Source organism: Saimiri boliviensis, chromosome 14 (assembly GCF_048565385.1).
Source record: "Saimiri boliviensis isolate mSaiBol1 chromosome 14, mSaiBol1.pri, whole genome shotgun sequence".
NCBI lineage: Eukaryota > Metazoa > Chordata > Mammalia > Primates > Cebidae > Saimiri > Saimiri boliviensis.
In genome coordinates, this window is record NC_133462.1 from 33,722,154 (window position 1) to 33,734,847 (window position 12,694).

At 46.9% G+C, this 12,694-nt stretch overlaps 1 protein-coding gene across 10 annotated transcripts in view; it reads left to right on the forward strand.

Moving 5' to 3' along the window:
- The window catches only part of CACNA1A (calcium voltage-gated channel subunit alpha1 A), a 416,980-nt gene that overhangs the window by 104,540 nt on the left and 299,746 nt on the right, over positions 1-12,694 (forward strand). For 9 of the 10 annotated variants that reach the window (XM_074384539.1, XM_074384541.1, XM_074384546.1 and 6 more), the window contains exon 3: positions 12,368-12,660. The exons of the other annotated variant lie outside the window; for it this stretch is intronic. In XM_074384539.1, coding sequence (XP_074240640.1) covers positions 12,368-12,660 — 293 coding nt within the window. The remainder of the gene's footprint in view (positions 1-12,367; positions 12,661-12,694) is intronic. 10 annotated transcript variants of the gene reach the window in all.

Consider the following 12,694-nt stretch of genomic DNA (forward strand, 5'->3'; position numbering starts at 1 on the left):
CCTATCACAAAAAAAATGATACATCCTTTTTAAAAATACTTTTAAGTTCAGAGGGTACATGTGTAAGTTTGTTACATAGGTAACCTTGTGTCATGGGGGTTTGTTGTATAGATTGCTGTGTTACCCAGGGATTAAGCCTCGCACCCAGTAGTGATTTTTTTGGTCCCCTCCCGTCTCCCCCGCTCCAGTTGGTGCCTCTATGTGTTCACGTGTTCTCAACATTTAGTTCCCACTCAGGAGTGAGAACATGCGGTATTTGGTTTTCTGTTCCTGCATTAGTTTGCTAAGGATAATGGCCTCCAGCTCCATCCATGTCTCTGCAAAACACATGATCTTGTCCTTTTATGGCTGCGTAGTATTCCATGACGTCTGTGTACCGCATTTTCTTTATTCAGTCTGCCATGGTTGGGCGTTTCTGTTGATTCCATGTGTCTGCTGTTGTGAATAGTGCTGCAAGGAGTACGCTTGCATGTGTCTTTATAATAAAACGATTTATATTCCTTTGGGTATGTACCCAGTAATGGCGTGGCTGAGCATAATGGTATTTTTGTTTTTAGGTCTTTGAGGAATCACCGCACTGTTTTCCACAATGGTTGGACTAATTTACACTCCCAGCGACAGTGTATCAGCAGTGCTTTTTTTCCTCAACCTCACCAGCATCTGTTATTTTTTGACTTTTTGATAATAGCTAAGAAATGGTAAATGCTTGATGTGGTGGATATTCCAGTCACCCTAACCCGATTATTACACATTGTATGTTTGTATCAAAATGTCATATATACCCTGTAGATAGGCACAACTATCGATAATGACTTTTTTTTTTTTAAATTTAAAATCAACCAAAATGTGGCCAGGTGCTGCAGTGGCTCATGCCTGTAATCCCCGTGGTTTGGGAGGCGGAGGCAGGCAGATCACCTGAGGTCAGGAGTTTGAGAACAGCCTGGCCAACTTGGTGAAACCCCATCTTTACTAAAAACATTAAAAAATGACCTGGGTGTGGTGGTGGGTGCCTGTAATCTCAGCTATTTGGGAGGCTGAGCTGGAGAATCGCTTGCACCTGAGAGGTGGAGGTTGTTGTGAGCCGGGATACCACCACTGCATTGCAGCCTGAGTGACAGAGCAAGGCTCCATTTCAAAAAAAAAAAAAAAAATCATATCTTTCAGGAGGGGGCTATGAAGCGTGAAAGGAGGCAGGGGGCTGCTATTTTGCATAACCAAACCTATTTCAGAGACATATTTGACTAATTGCCAATGGCAGCACCCTCAGTTCCCGTTCCTGTTTTATTTTTCTCCTTAGCACTCAGGCCCCGTCCAACATACTATGGACTTTCCTTATTATTTATTCTATTTGTCCCACGTCTCCGTTCAACTCCACAGCCACGGGAAACTCGGCCTGCCCTCCTCTGTGCTTGCAGAATTACTGGGCACGTGGCAGATGCAGCAGACAGTCCAGAGAGTGAATGAACCTGGTGCCGCTGCCGTTTTTTATAGCCACTCATTTATTCTATCTTTTTCTTTTGTTGAAATTTCAGATTTACCAAAAAGGTGTAAGACTGGTACAGAGAAGTCATCTATATCCCTTATCCAGGTTTCTCAAATGTTAACATTTTACCACTTACACTTGACTTTATCCCTCCTCTCTCCCTCCCTCCCTCTCTTCCCTTCCCCCCCCTCCCCCTCCATCCCTCTTTCCACCCCGACCGACCTGACCATTGACCACTGAGAGTAATTTGTAGATAGGATGGCCCTTTAACCCTATAGAATTCAGTGTGTTTCCCAAAACAGGGCATTCTCTTACATAAGCGCAGCACAATGATCAAAATTAGGAAATTAGCATGGACACACTGTTATTATGTAATCCACAGATCTTATTCAGATGTCACCAATTGTTCTAACAGCGTCCTTTGTAGCAAAAGAAGGTCCTGGCTCACTTGTGGAATTTGGTCAGCCACGTTTCCTTTAATGGGGACCGCTTGTTCTGTCTTTATTGGAGCTTCACGACATTAACACTTCCAAAGAATACTTATTATATAAAATGCCCCTTAATCTGAACGTGGTTGTTTACCAATTATTCAAATCATGCATTTTTGGCAGAAGTCCCTAGAAGCGATGTTGCGGGCTTCTTGGTACGTCATTCCAAGAGCTGTGATTTGCCCACCGCTCGCTGGTCGGCCAGGGTGTTCTGCTATAAAGTTACTGTTTTGACCATAACAGTTAATAATTGTTGGCCAGGTGCGGTGGCTCACGCCTGTAATCCCAGCACTTTGGGAGGCTGAGGCAGGTGGATCACGAGGTCAGGAGATCGAGACCATCCTGGTCAACATGGTGAAACCCTGCCTCTACTAAAAGACAAAAAGGTAGCCGGGCGTGGTGGTACGTGCCAGTAATCCCAGCTACTTGGGAGGCTGAGGCAGGAGAATCGCTTGAACCTACGAGGTGGAGCTTGCAATGAGCTGAGATCGCGTCACCGCACTTCAGCCTGGTGACAGAACAAGACTCCATCTAAAAAATAAAAAATAAAAGCAGTCGTCTTTAGGGAGATACTCTGACACTGTGTAAATGTTCTGTTATCCCTCAGACTTTCACCTGTGAGTTTCATTATCCCCTGATAGTTCTTGTATGTTTTTGTGGTGGTTGCCAAATTGGCTACATATATAACTTTTTTTTTTTTTTAAAGAAACAAGGTCTTATTCTGTCACTGAGGCTGGAGTACAGGGGCAAGATCATAGCTCACTATAGCCTTGAACTCCCAAACTCAAGCAATCCTCCTATCTCAGCCTCCTGAGTAGCTGGGACTACAGGCCAGTGCCATCACGCCAGGCTAATTTTTGTTATTTTTTGTAGAGATGGAGTTTTACTGTGCTGCCCAAGCTGGTCTGAAACTCCTCAGCTCAAGGGATCCTCCTGCTTCAGTCTCCCAAAACTCTGGAATTACAGGCATGAGCTACTGTGCCCGTAATGAAAGAATTCTCCTTATGAAAGAATTCTAGCCAGGTGCCAGTGGCTCACATCTGTCATCCCAGCCCTTTGGGAGGCTAAGTGGGTGGATCGCCTGAGGTCGGGTGTTCAAGACTAGCCTGACCAACATGGAAAAACCTCGTCTCTACTAAAAATACAAAAAACTAGCTGGGCAGGTGGTGCGTGCCTGTAATCCCAGCTACTCAGGAGGCAGAATTGCTTGAACCCGGGAGGCGGAGGTTGTAGTGACCCGAGATTACGCCATTGTGCTCCAGCCTGGGTAACAAGAGGAAAACTCCATCTCAAAAAAAAAAAAAAATTCTAAAGAATATGTATAGATACTCCCCAATCTAGGAGGGGGTACTTATTCCTCTTCCTCTGCTTCACATGGGTAGCTCTTAGTGAGTGTTCCAGAGGGTAGAGTAGGGAAGGGGAAAAATACCAACTTGATGTTGGGGAAACCTGTCAGACAACACCTTAACCAAGGGATCGAGGTTAACATCACTAACGATAAGTCATGTAAATATCGTACAACGTGATCCGGTGCAGACAGATCAGCACTGCGTCTCTGTGCAATGGTCTTCCCCCAAATCCGTTATTCCAGTCTAATCATGAAAACAGACAAAGCCAAGGTGAAGTCAAAACATTTGGTCAGTACTCCTAGACGTTATTAAGGTTGTGAGAAACAGAGACAGATCGGAGGAGACTAAGGTGACAGAATGAGACTGGGCACGATGGCTCCCACCCGGAATCCCAACACTTTGGGAGGCTAAGGTGGGAGGATTGCTTGAGCCCAGGAGTTTGAGACCAGCCTGGGCAAGAGTGAGACCCTAGTGTGGCGTTGCGTGCCGGTGGTTCCAGCTGCTAGGGATGAAGACAAGACTCCTTGCCCTACAGGTTCCTGTAGAGATGAATTAAGATCAAGCAGAGGCCAGGTGTGGTAGCTCACGACCATAGTCCTGGCACTTTGGGAGGCCGAGGTGGGTGCACTGCTTGAGCTCAGAAGTTCAAGACCAGCCTGGGCAAAATGGTGAAACCCCATATTTACTAAGAATACAAAAATTAGCTGGGTGTGGTAGCACACGCCTGTAGTCCCAGCGATTCAGATACTCAGGAGGCCAAGGTGGGAGGATCGCTTGAACCCAGGAGGTCGAGGCTGCAGTGAGCCGTGATTGTGCCAGTGCACTCCAGCTCGGGCAACAAACTGAGAGCCTGTCTCAAAAAAAAATAAAAAAGTTAATATTACAGGAAGCTGGGTGAAGGGTACAATGATAACTCTCTTGTACTATGTTTTCAAACTTTCTGTAAATCTAAAATTATGTCAAAATGTTTAAGAAATTAAAAATGCCGGGTGCGGTGGCTCAAGCCTGTAATCCCAGCACTTTGGGAGGCCGAGGCGGGTGTACCACGAGGTCAAGAGATCGAGACCATCCTGGTCAACATGGTAAAACCCCGTCTCTACTAAAAATACAAAAAACTAGCTGGGCGTGGTGGCGCGTGCCTGTAATCCCAGCTACTCAGGAGGCTGAGGCAGGAGAATTGCCTGAACCTGGGAGGCAGAGGTTGCGGTGAGCCGAGATCGTGCCATTGCACTCCAGCCTGGGTAACAAGAGCAAAACTCTGTCTCAAAAGAAATTAAAAATAACGTAATATTTAGTCACTCTTGTTCAATGATATTCGCAGACTTGGATTTCAGGTCTGGCAGACTATGACGTCCCATTGACTGTGTGTCATTTGAGGAACCTGTGATGATTTCTTGTCCTATCCGTTTCCATTTTCTAGGCGATAGCTAAGATTCCAGTATTAGAGATTCATTCCATTGGCTACAGAAATGTTATTTCTGCAAAGCGAAGCTATAAAGATAATGCACGTGGAACCCTGACACACTTTATTGTGAATAAGTTATTTAAAAGAATATTTACCACCAATTCTTGACTGCTTATACAATATGTATGCTAGTCATTATGCTGAGGGCTTATCTGCTTGATGTTTTGGGGGTTTTCTTGTTTGTTTTTTCTTTCTGAGGCAGGGTCTCACCCCATCACCTAAGCTAGAATGCAGTGACATGGTCACAGCTCACTGCAGCCTCAACCTTCCAGGATCAGGTGATCCTCCCACCTCAGCCTCTGGAGTAACGGAGTAGCTGGGACTACAGGCGTGTGCCACCACGCCCGGCTAATTTTTGTATTTTTAATAGATATGGGGTTTCACCATGTTGCCCAGGCTGGTCTCGAACTCCTGGTCTCAGGCGATGCACCCACCCTGGCCTCCCAAACGGCTGGGATTATGGTCATGAGCCACCACACCTGGCCTCTGCTTGATCTTAATTCATCCTTTTGGCAACCTGCAGGGTGAGGCGTCTTGTCTTCATTTCATTGAGGAAGTTGAAGTTGAGAGAAGGGAAGCACCTTTCCAAATACACACCAGTAGGAATTTCGAGAGCTAGAATTTGAACCCAGGTCTGTGTCTAGAATTAGGCTCTGGGTGCCTACATCATGACCCACAGATGTCTGGATGATCAGATTTGGCTTCGTCATTTTTATCCTCCACCTCTCAAAGATCTTGGTACTCACTCCCCACGGGTGTCCAGACCAGAAGGCAGAGACCAAATGTCTTTCGGCCGATCCAGTTTTGTGACTCAACATGGCTGGATTTGCTGATAATTGTTTTAGCAGTCAGATGAATGCGATTTGCGGTTATTTATTTGGGGCATTTATTTCCAAGATGCTAGCCCTGTTCAAATGAATAACATTCTCAAAGCCAGTATGGTAATGCTGCTGCTGCTGATTGATAAATGAAACCCCCAGCTGGCAGATGTGTCAAAGATTAGAACCAACGGCTGGGGTTGGCTTCTGGCTGCCTGCTGTTAAACTGCTTCTGTCTGCAATGCTAATAATGTTCTAAATCTTTCTACCTGGTCAACATTAGTAATTTGTATTAGTGGGGGGTCTAGGAAGTACCTACTGCAGTCATTTGAGGATCCTGTGATGATTTCTTGCCCATCCATTCCCATTTGCTAGTTGATAGGTAAGATTCCTGTATTAGACATTCATTCCTTTGGCTACAGAAATGTTATCTCTGCAAAGCAAATCTATAAAGATAATGCACATGGAGCCCTGTCACACTTTATAGTGAAATAGTTAAGTTCTCTCTGGAAAAGGGGTATTGAGCAACTGGGGACTGAAGGACTTGAGAAGATTCCTAGGAAGGAGAGGGGAACCCTAGCACACCAAACTTCATAGTCCTCCCAAAGTGTTTTGGGAAACTTTGGAAATGCCGTTTGGTGAGAGGAAAGTGTAGACTCTCTGTCACCTTGATGGCGGGTGAGGAGGCATTTGGCAATGTGTATGGGGATATGTGATTATCACATGACTGGGGATGCTCCTGACATTTAGTGGGCATTTACCAAGAAGACTACACCAGCCCTCAATGCACAGGACAGCTCTGAGGAGCAACAGGCACTGAACCAAAAATGCCAACAGCTCCTCCATTGATGACCCCGGAGAATGCCAAGGAGGCGATGGTGAGTTTGCCTCCTTCCAGAGTCATGGTTGCTCAAACTGGCTATGCCCCAGGGACCTGCCGAATAAAGGAGAGAGTCAGGGATGGCTCAGGAATCTGAATGTTTACAACACTATTTTTTTTTTTTTTTTTTTGAGATGGAGTCTCACTCTGTCGCGCAGGCTGGAGCGCAATGGTACGGTGTCCACTGACTGCTACCTCTGCCTCCCAGGTTCAAGCAATTCTTCAGCCTCCTGAGCAGCTGGGACTACGGGCGCGCACCACCACACCTGGCTCATTTTTTAATTTTTTGTAGAGATGGGGTTTCCTTATGTTGGCCAGGATGATCTTGAAGTCCTGATCTCATGATCTGCCCGCGTTGGCCTCCCAGAATGCTGAGATTACAGGTGTGAGCCACTGCACCCAGCCATGTTTACAACAGTTAGCAAGCGGTTTTGATACGCAGCCAGCTTCTCTGCTGTCTAGGTATGGTTTAGGACACCATGGAGGACTGTTGTCCTTCAGTAAAGAGGCCTAATGTTGTTGCATAGAGGCTTTGTGGCCAAAGTGTGCAGAGAGAATGATCACAAATTACGGTGACAAATGGTGCTGCCTGGGCTAGACTTCAGGAACATCACAAATGTTTCTTCTTTCTCTTGTTTCTTTTTTTTTTTTTGAGATGGAGTCTTGCTCTGTTCCCCAGGCTGGAGGGCAGTGGTGTGATCTCGGCTCACCGCAACCTCCGCCTCCCGGGTTCAAGCGATTCTCTTGTCTCAGCCTCCCAAGTAGCTGGGATTATGGGCACATATCACCACACCTGGCTAATTTTTGTATTTTTAGTAGAGACGGGGTTTTACTATGTTGGCTAGGCTGGTCTTGAACTCCTGACCTCAGGTGATCCGCCCACCTCGGCCTCCCAAAGTGCTGGGATTACAGGCATGAGCCACTGTGGCCAGCCTACGAATATCTTTTATTTAAGTATGCAACACACATAAAACTGCACAAATTTATCACGTGCAGCTCAGTGAAAAGGTACAAAATGAACAAACCTTTCAAAGTGAGCACACCCATGCCACTGTCACCCAGATGGAGCTGCTTCCAGGAGCTATCCCTTTACCCTCAAAGCGACTACTCCTTTGACTTCCGATGGCGCAGATCAGTGTTGCCCATTTTTGAAGTATGTATTTATTTGAATTTTTATAAAAAAGAGACTGGGTCTCGCTCTGCCACTCAGGCTGCAGCATGGATCGTGTAGCTCACTGCAATCCTTGAACTCCCGGGCACAGCCAACCTCCTGCCGTGGCCTCCAGAGTAGCTGGGACCGCAGGTGTGCACCGTTGAGTTTTTAACTTTATATACCAGGAATTACACAGCGTGTTCTATTCTGTGTCTGGCTCCTTTGGTTTAGCATGAAGTTTGTAAAAGTCACCTATACGTTTGCGTGTAGCTCCAGACTGTCCATTCTCATTGCTACCTAAAGCTCCACGCTCTACACTGTATTTATCCACTGTGATATCTGGGGAGTTTCCAACTTTTAGTTAGTGTGAATAGTGCTGCGCGTTCTAGGGCATATATCCTCAGTCCTTCTGGATATATACCCGGGAGTGACGCTGTTGGGTCATAGATGTTCAAATGGCCGTGTTAATAGAAATGACTAAAAAGGTTTTTTTGTCGTTTGTTTCTTGAGGCTTGGCTGTCCCCCAGACTGCAGTGCACCCTCTTGGCTCACTGCAGCCTTAGCCTCCTGGGCTCACACAGTCCTCCCACTTGGCCTCCCCAGTAGCTGAGACGACAGGTGTGCATCACCATGCTCAACCAGTTTATTTCTTTTCTCATTTTCTTCCTTCCTTCCTTTTTCTTTCTTCCTTTCTTCCTTTTCCTTCCATTCTTAACTCTTCCTTTCCTTTCCTCTTTCCTTCCTTTCTCTTTTTCTTTTTTCTTTCCTTCCTTCCTTCCTTTCTCTTCTCTCTCTCTCTCTCTCTCTCTCATTCTCTCTCTCCCCCCTCCCTCCCTCCCTCCCTCCGTCCCTTTCTCTTGTAGAGGCCGGATCTCACTACATTGCCCAAGCTGCTCTCAAACTCTTGGGCTCCAGTGGTCTTCCTGCCTCTGCCCCCAAAATACGAGGATTCCAGACGCGAGCCACTGCACCCGGCCAGTGGTTTCCAAAGTGCTTGTACTAGATTCCACTCTGGTAGAAAACAAGAGTCAGAAGTGGTTTCAGATCCATGTCAGTGACCTTGGGAAAGTTTTTAAGCCTCCCTCAGCCTCAGTGTTTGCATCTGTTCCATGGGGCTGCTGTAAAGACTCAGTGGGAGCTTTACCCTGGCAGGGACACCGTCAATGAGATTCACTCTTCCCTAAAAAACTCTGGGGTCTTCAGAAATCTCTGCAGGTAATGCTCCTGCTCTAAAACTGAACAATCTTCTCATAGAGGTCCGTCAAAACAAGTTATCACTTCAGTCAGATAGCACAGCCCTCTCGTATGACTGGCTTTTTCCATCTGAACACGTGGGTTTCCTTCTTGTTTCGTATTAGTTGTGGCTCCCCTTTGAGCTTGGAAACAATGTCAAATACAAAAATCATTGATATTTGGTGAATGCCTTAAGAGCCCCTCCTTCTCCCTGAATGCCACACGGTTCCATCTTCTTGCAACTTGAGTCACTCTTGGGTTAATCATTTCATCCATCTGTTGACAAGTTAGAAAAAGTCAAAAGTGCTGTGGGGCAATGCGTAAAAGCTGGTGCATTGGCACCGAATTAGGGACTTTATGTAAAGACATATCGTCTTTCCAAAGTGTTTCAAAAGAACCTGAATACTGATGTGTGTTTGGAGCGGGGAGGGGGGATTAACTAGGATTCCGCTAGCTAAGGCTTGAAAAAATATTTGTCTTTTTCATCCTTTTCCCTTTCCTCTCCATTTGGACTTTCTGCCTATACTTTCTGCTCCATGAAAGTTCAATGATTTCTTGGTACATTCACTTTGGAAGACAGTTTGGTGACATCTTAAAAGCTTAAAGATATGAATACACTGTGGACCCAGAAATTTCCACACCTAAGGCTATTCCTATAGACATGCATTTTTATCTGCACCAAAGATATTTGAGGCAGCAATGTTTAATATCCCTAACTGGAACAAAAAAAAAAAAAAAAAAGAAAACAGATACCTATTGACAAGATGATGCATAAGCCAATTGTGCCATATTCTGTCAATGAAATACTCTACAGCAGTGAAAGTGAATGAAAAGCAGCCACATGTGACAACACATGAATTTTTCTAAAATTCAAACCAGATTAGGCTGTATGAATTTTTTTTGTTTGTTTGTTTAAAGACAGAGTCTCACTCTGTTGTCCAGGCTGGAGGGCAGTGGTGCAATCTTGACTTACTGCAACCTCAGACTCCTGCATTCAAGGGATCCTCCCATCTCAGCTTCCCAACTAGCTCGGACTACAGGTTCACATCACCATGCCTGGTTAATTTTTGTTTTAAAAAAGTTTTTGGAGGGGCAGGGTCTTGCTATATTGCCCAGGCTTGTCTTAAACTCCTGGCCTCAAGCAATCCTCATGCCTCCACCTCCCAAAGCGCTGGGATTATAGGCGTAGCCGCCGCACCCTGCCAGATAAATCTTAAAGACATAATGTTGAACCAAAGAAACAAGAAACTGCGGAATACACACTATATGATTATTCCATTTATATAAAAGCCTAAAAGAAGCAAAGCAAAATTGTATTATTTAGGAGTGTATAATAAGGTAGTCAAACTATATTTTTAAAAAGCAAGATACGAATACCATAAAGTCAGGTAGCGATTATGGCTGAAATCAGGGGCTGTGCAAGCGTGTGGCAGAAGGGGGTTCTGCAGAGGTGGTGCTCCACTTCTAGCCGTAGAGTTGGTTTCATGAGTGTTCATTCCAGATCAGTTTCTTAACCCCGTACCTTTATGTTTTATGCAATTTTTTCCTGTGTGCTTATTGAATTTCACCACATTAAAAAAAGCAGAATGGGAACCAATCAGAGTGGTTCTGGAGAGACGTGAGTACCAAGCAAACGATACCACCCAGAATCCCTATCCAGCCAACTGGGACCTGTTTAATTAATTCCTCCTGGGAGTTCAGACTTGCCAGCTCTGGGGTCTCCAGGATAGAATAAAGCCTTCATTCCAACTTGCAGGACTCCCTGTGATTTGAAATGTTCGAAGAAGTAACCCCAAATCACACTGTCTGCTTTCCAAAACGGTCTTTTGCAAAACAAGAGCCGATTTGTTTAGAGACTGAGGAATCGCACCTTTAGACACAAATCCCCTTCTTTTTTCTGTCGTTTAAGTTTTTTCCTTCCTGCAATCTGCCTTCTCCTTGCAAGATGCTGGGGAGCGTCCGTTTGTCTGCGACCGAAATGGAACCGGGTGGAAAACAGGCTTTCCTCCCAAAGGAGGAGGAATCAGCCCCAACTCCCCCCTCCCTGCCTCCCGACTGTGCGGCGCTCCCCGTCTACCCCACAAACTCCACGGAGCCTGGTCCCCACCCCCACCCCCACCCCGCGCCTCCACGATTGGTCGCGGGCCCTCATGTGTCGAACCTCTGGGTGGGTTCTTCTGCTGGTAAACTCATCAATCGCTCCCCTTTTCCGCTTGCCGGCCAGTGGTTCAGACCTTTGCGCCCATTTTTTCCCCCCTTTACTTTCTTCTACCTGCAACCCTCCACGCCAGTCTTATTTTAGCAAAAGCTAGAGAAGGAGGAGGTGGAGGGATGTGGAGGGTGGAGGGGGATTGCAGCATCCAGGGGCAGCTAGTGAGTGGCTACGCGGAGGGCGCATCCCTCTCTGTCTCTCTTTCCCCTCTGTGGGGGAATTTTCAGGATTTCACTGCTGCAATTTAACCCCAAGACGAGGCACCAGTGAGCGAAACGCTGTGCGCACACACACACTCACACTTCCTCCGGGAGCAGAAGAGGCAGCCGCTGGTGATTCAGGAAGAAAAAAAAATTTTTTTTTTCTTTTTCTTTTTCTTTCTTTTTTTTTTTTTTTAAACCTGGACCCTGCGGTGTGAAGACTCCTTAGGAACCCTCTGGAGCGTCTCATTCCCCCTCCCCCCTTTTTCCCTTCCATCTTCTTTATTTTTATTTTACTGTATTTTTGGAGCTACAGATCTTTCAGCATTTTTAAGGTCTAGGAACTCCAGCAAAACAGAAGGGGAATTAAAAAAAATATATATATATATATATATATTTTTTTTTTTTTGCTGCCCTCCCCACCCAGCAAAGACCTGTTTTATTATTTTTTTAAGTATATATATATATATATATATATATATATATATATTTTTTTTTTTTTTTTTTTTTTTTTTAGTGGGTCGAGCGCACTCCTTTTGCAGGATGCCAGCCTGACCCGGACCTCGGAGGAATTTGAAGCTTCCACTGCGTCCCGGGGGGGGCGTCCTTTGCAAACCGTTTGCGTCTTAAAGGGGGTGTGCGTTGGGTGGTTTTTTTTTTTTTTTTTAACTGTCTTTTTTTTTTTTTTTTTTTTTTTTTTTTCTTCCCCGGAGTGGGTGGACTGGGGATTGCCTGGATTCCTTCCTCGGTTATTTTTTGCCTCGCTTCCCTCTCCCCTCCCCCCTCCTCCCCGGGCCCCCGCGCCCCGCCCCCGCACCCTCCTCCCGCCCCTCCTTCTCCGGGGTCAGCCAGGAAGATGTCCCGAGCTGCTATCCCCGGCTCGGCCCGGGCAGCCGCCTTCTGAGCCCCCGACCCAGGCGCCGAGCCGCCGCCGCCCGATGGGCTGGGCCGAGGAGCGTCTCCGCAGTCGCAGCTCCAGCCGCCGCGCTCCCAGCCCCGGCAGCCTCAGCCTCAGCGGCGGCGGCGGCGGCAGCGTCTTCCGCATCGTTCGCCGCAGCGTAACCCGGAGCCCTTTGCTCTTTGCAGAATGGCCCGCTTCGGAGACGAGATGCCGGCCCGCTACGGGGGAGGAGGCTCCGGGGCAGCCGCCGGGGTGGTCGTGGGCGCCGCAGGCGGGCGAGGAGCCGGGGGCAGCCGGCAGGGCGGGCAGCCCGGGGCGCAAAGGATGTACAAGCAGTCAATGGCGCAGAGAGCGCGGACCATGGCACTCTACAACCCCATCCCCGTCCGACAGAACTGCCTCACGGTCAACCGGTCTCTCTTCCTCTTCAGCGAAGACAACGTGGTGAGAAAATACGCCAAAAAGATTACCGAATGGCCATATCCTTTTGCCCGAACCCCGGCGGCAGCTGC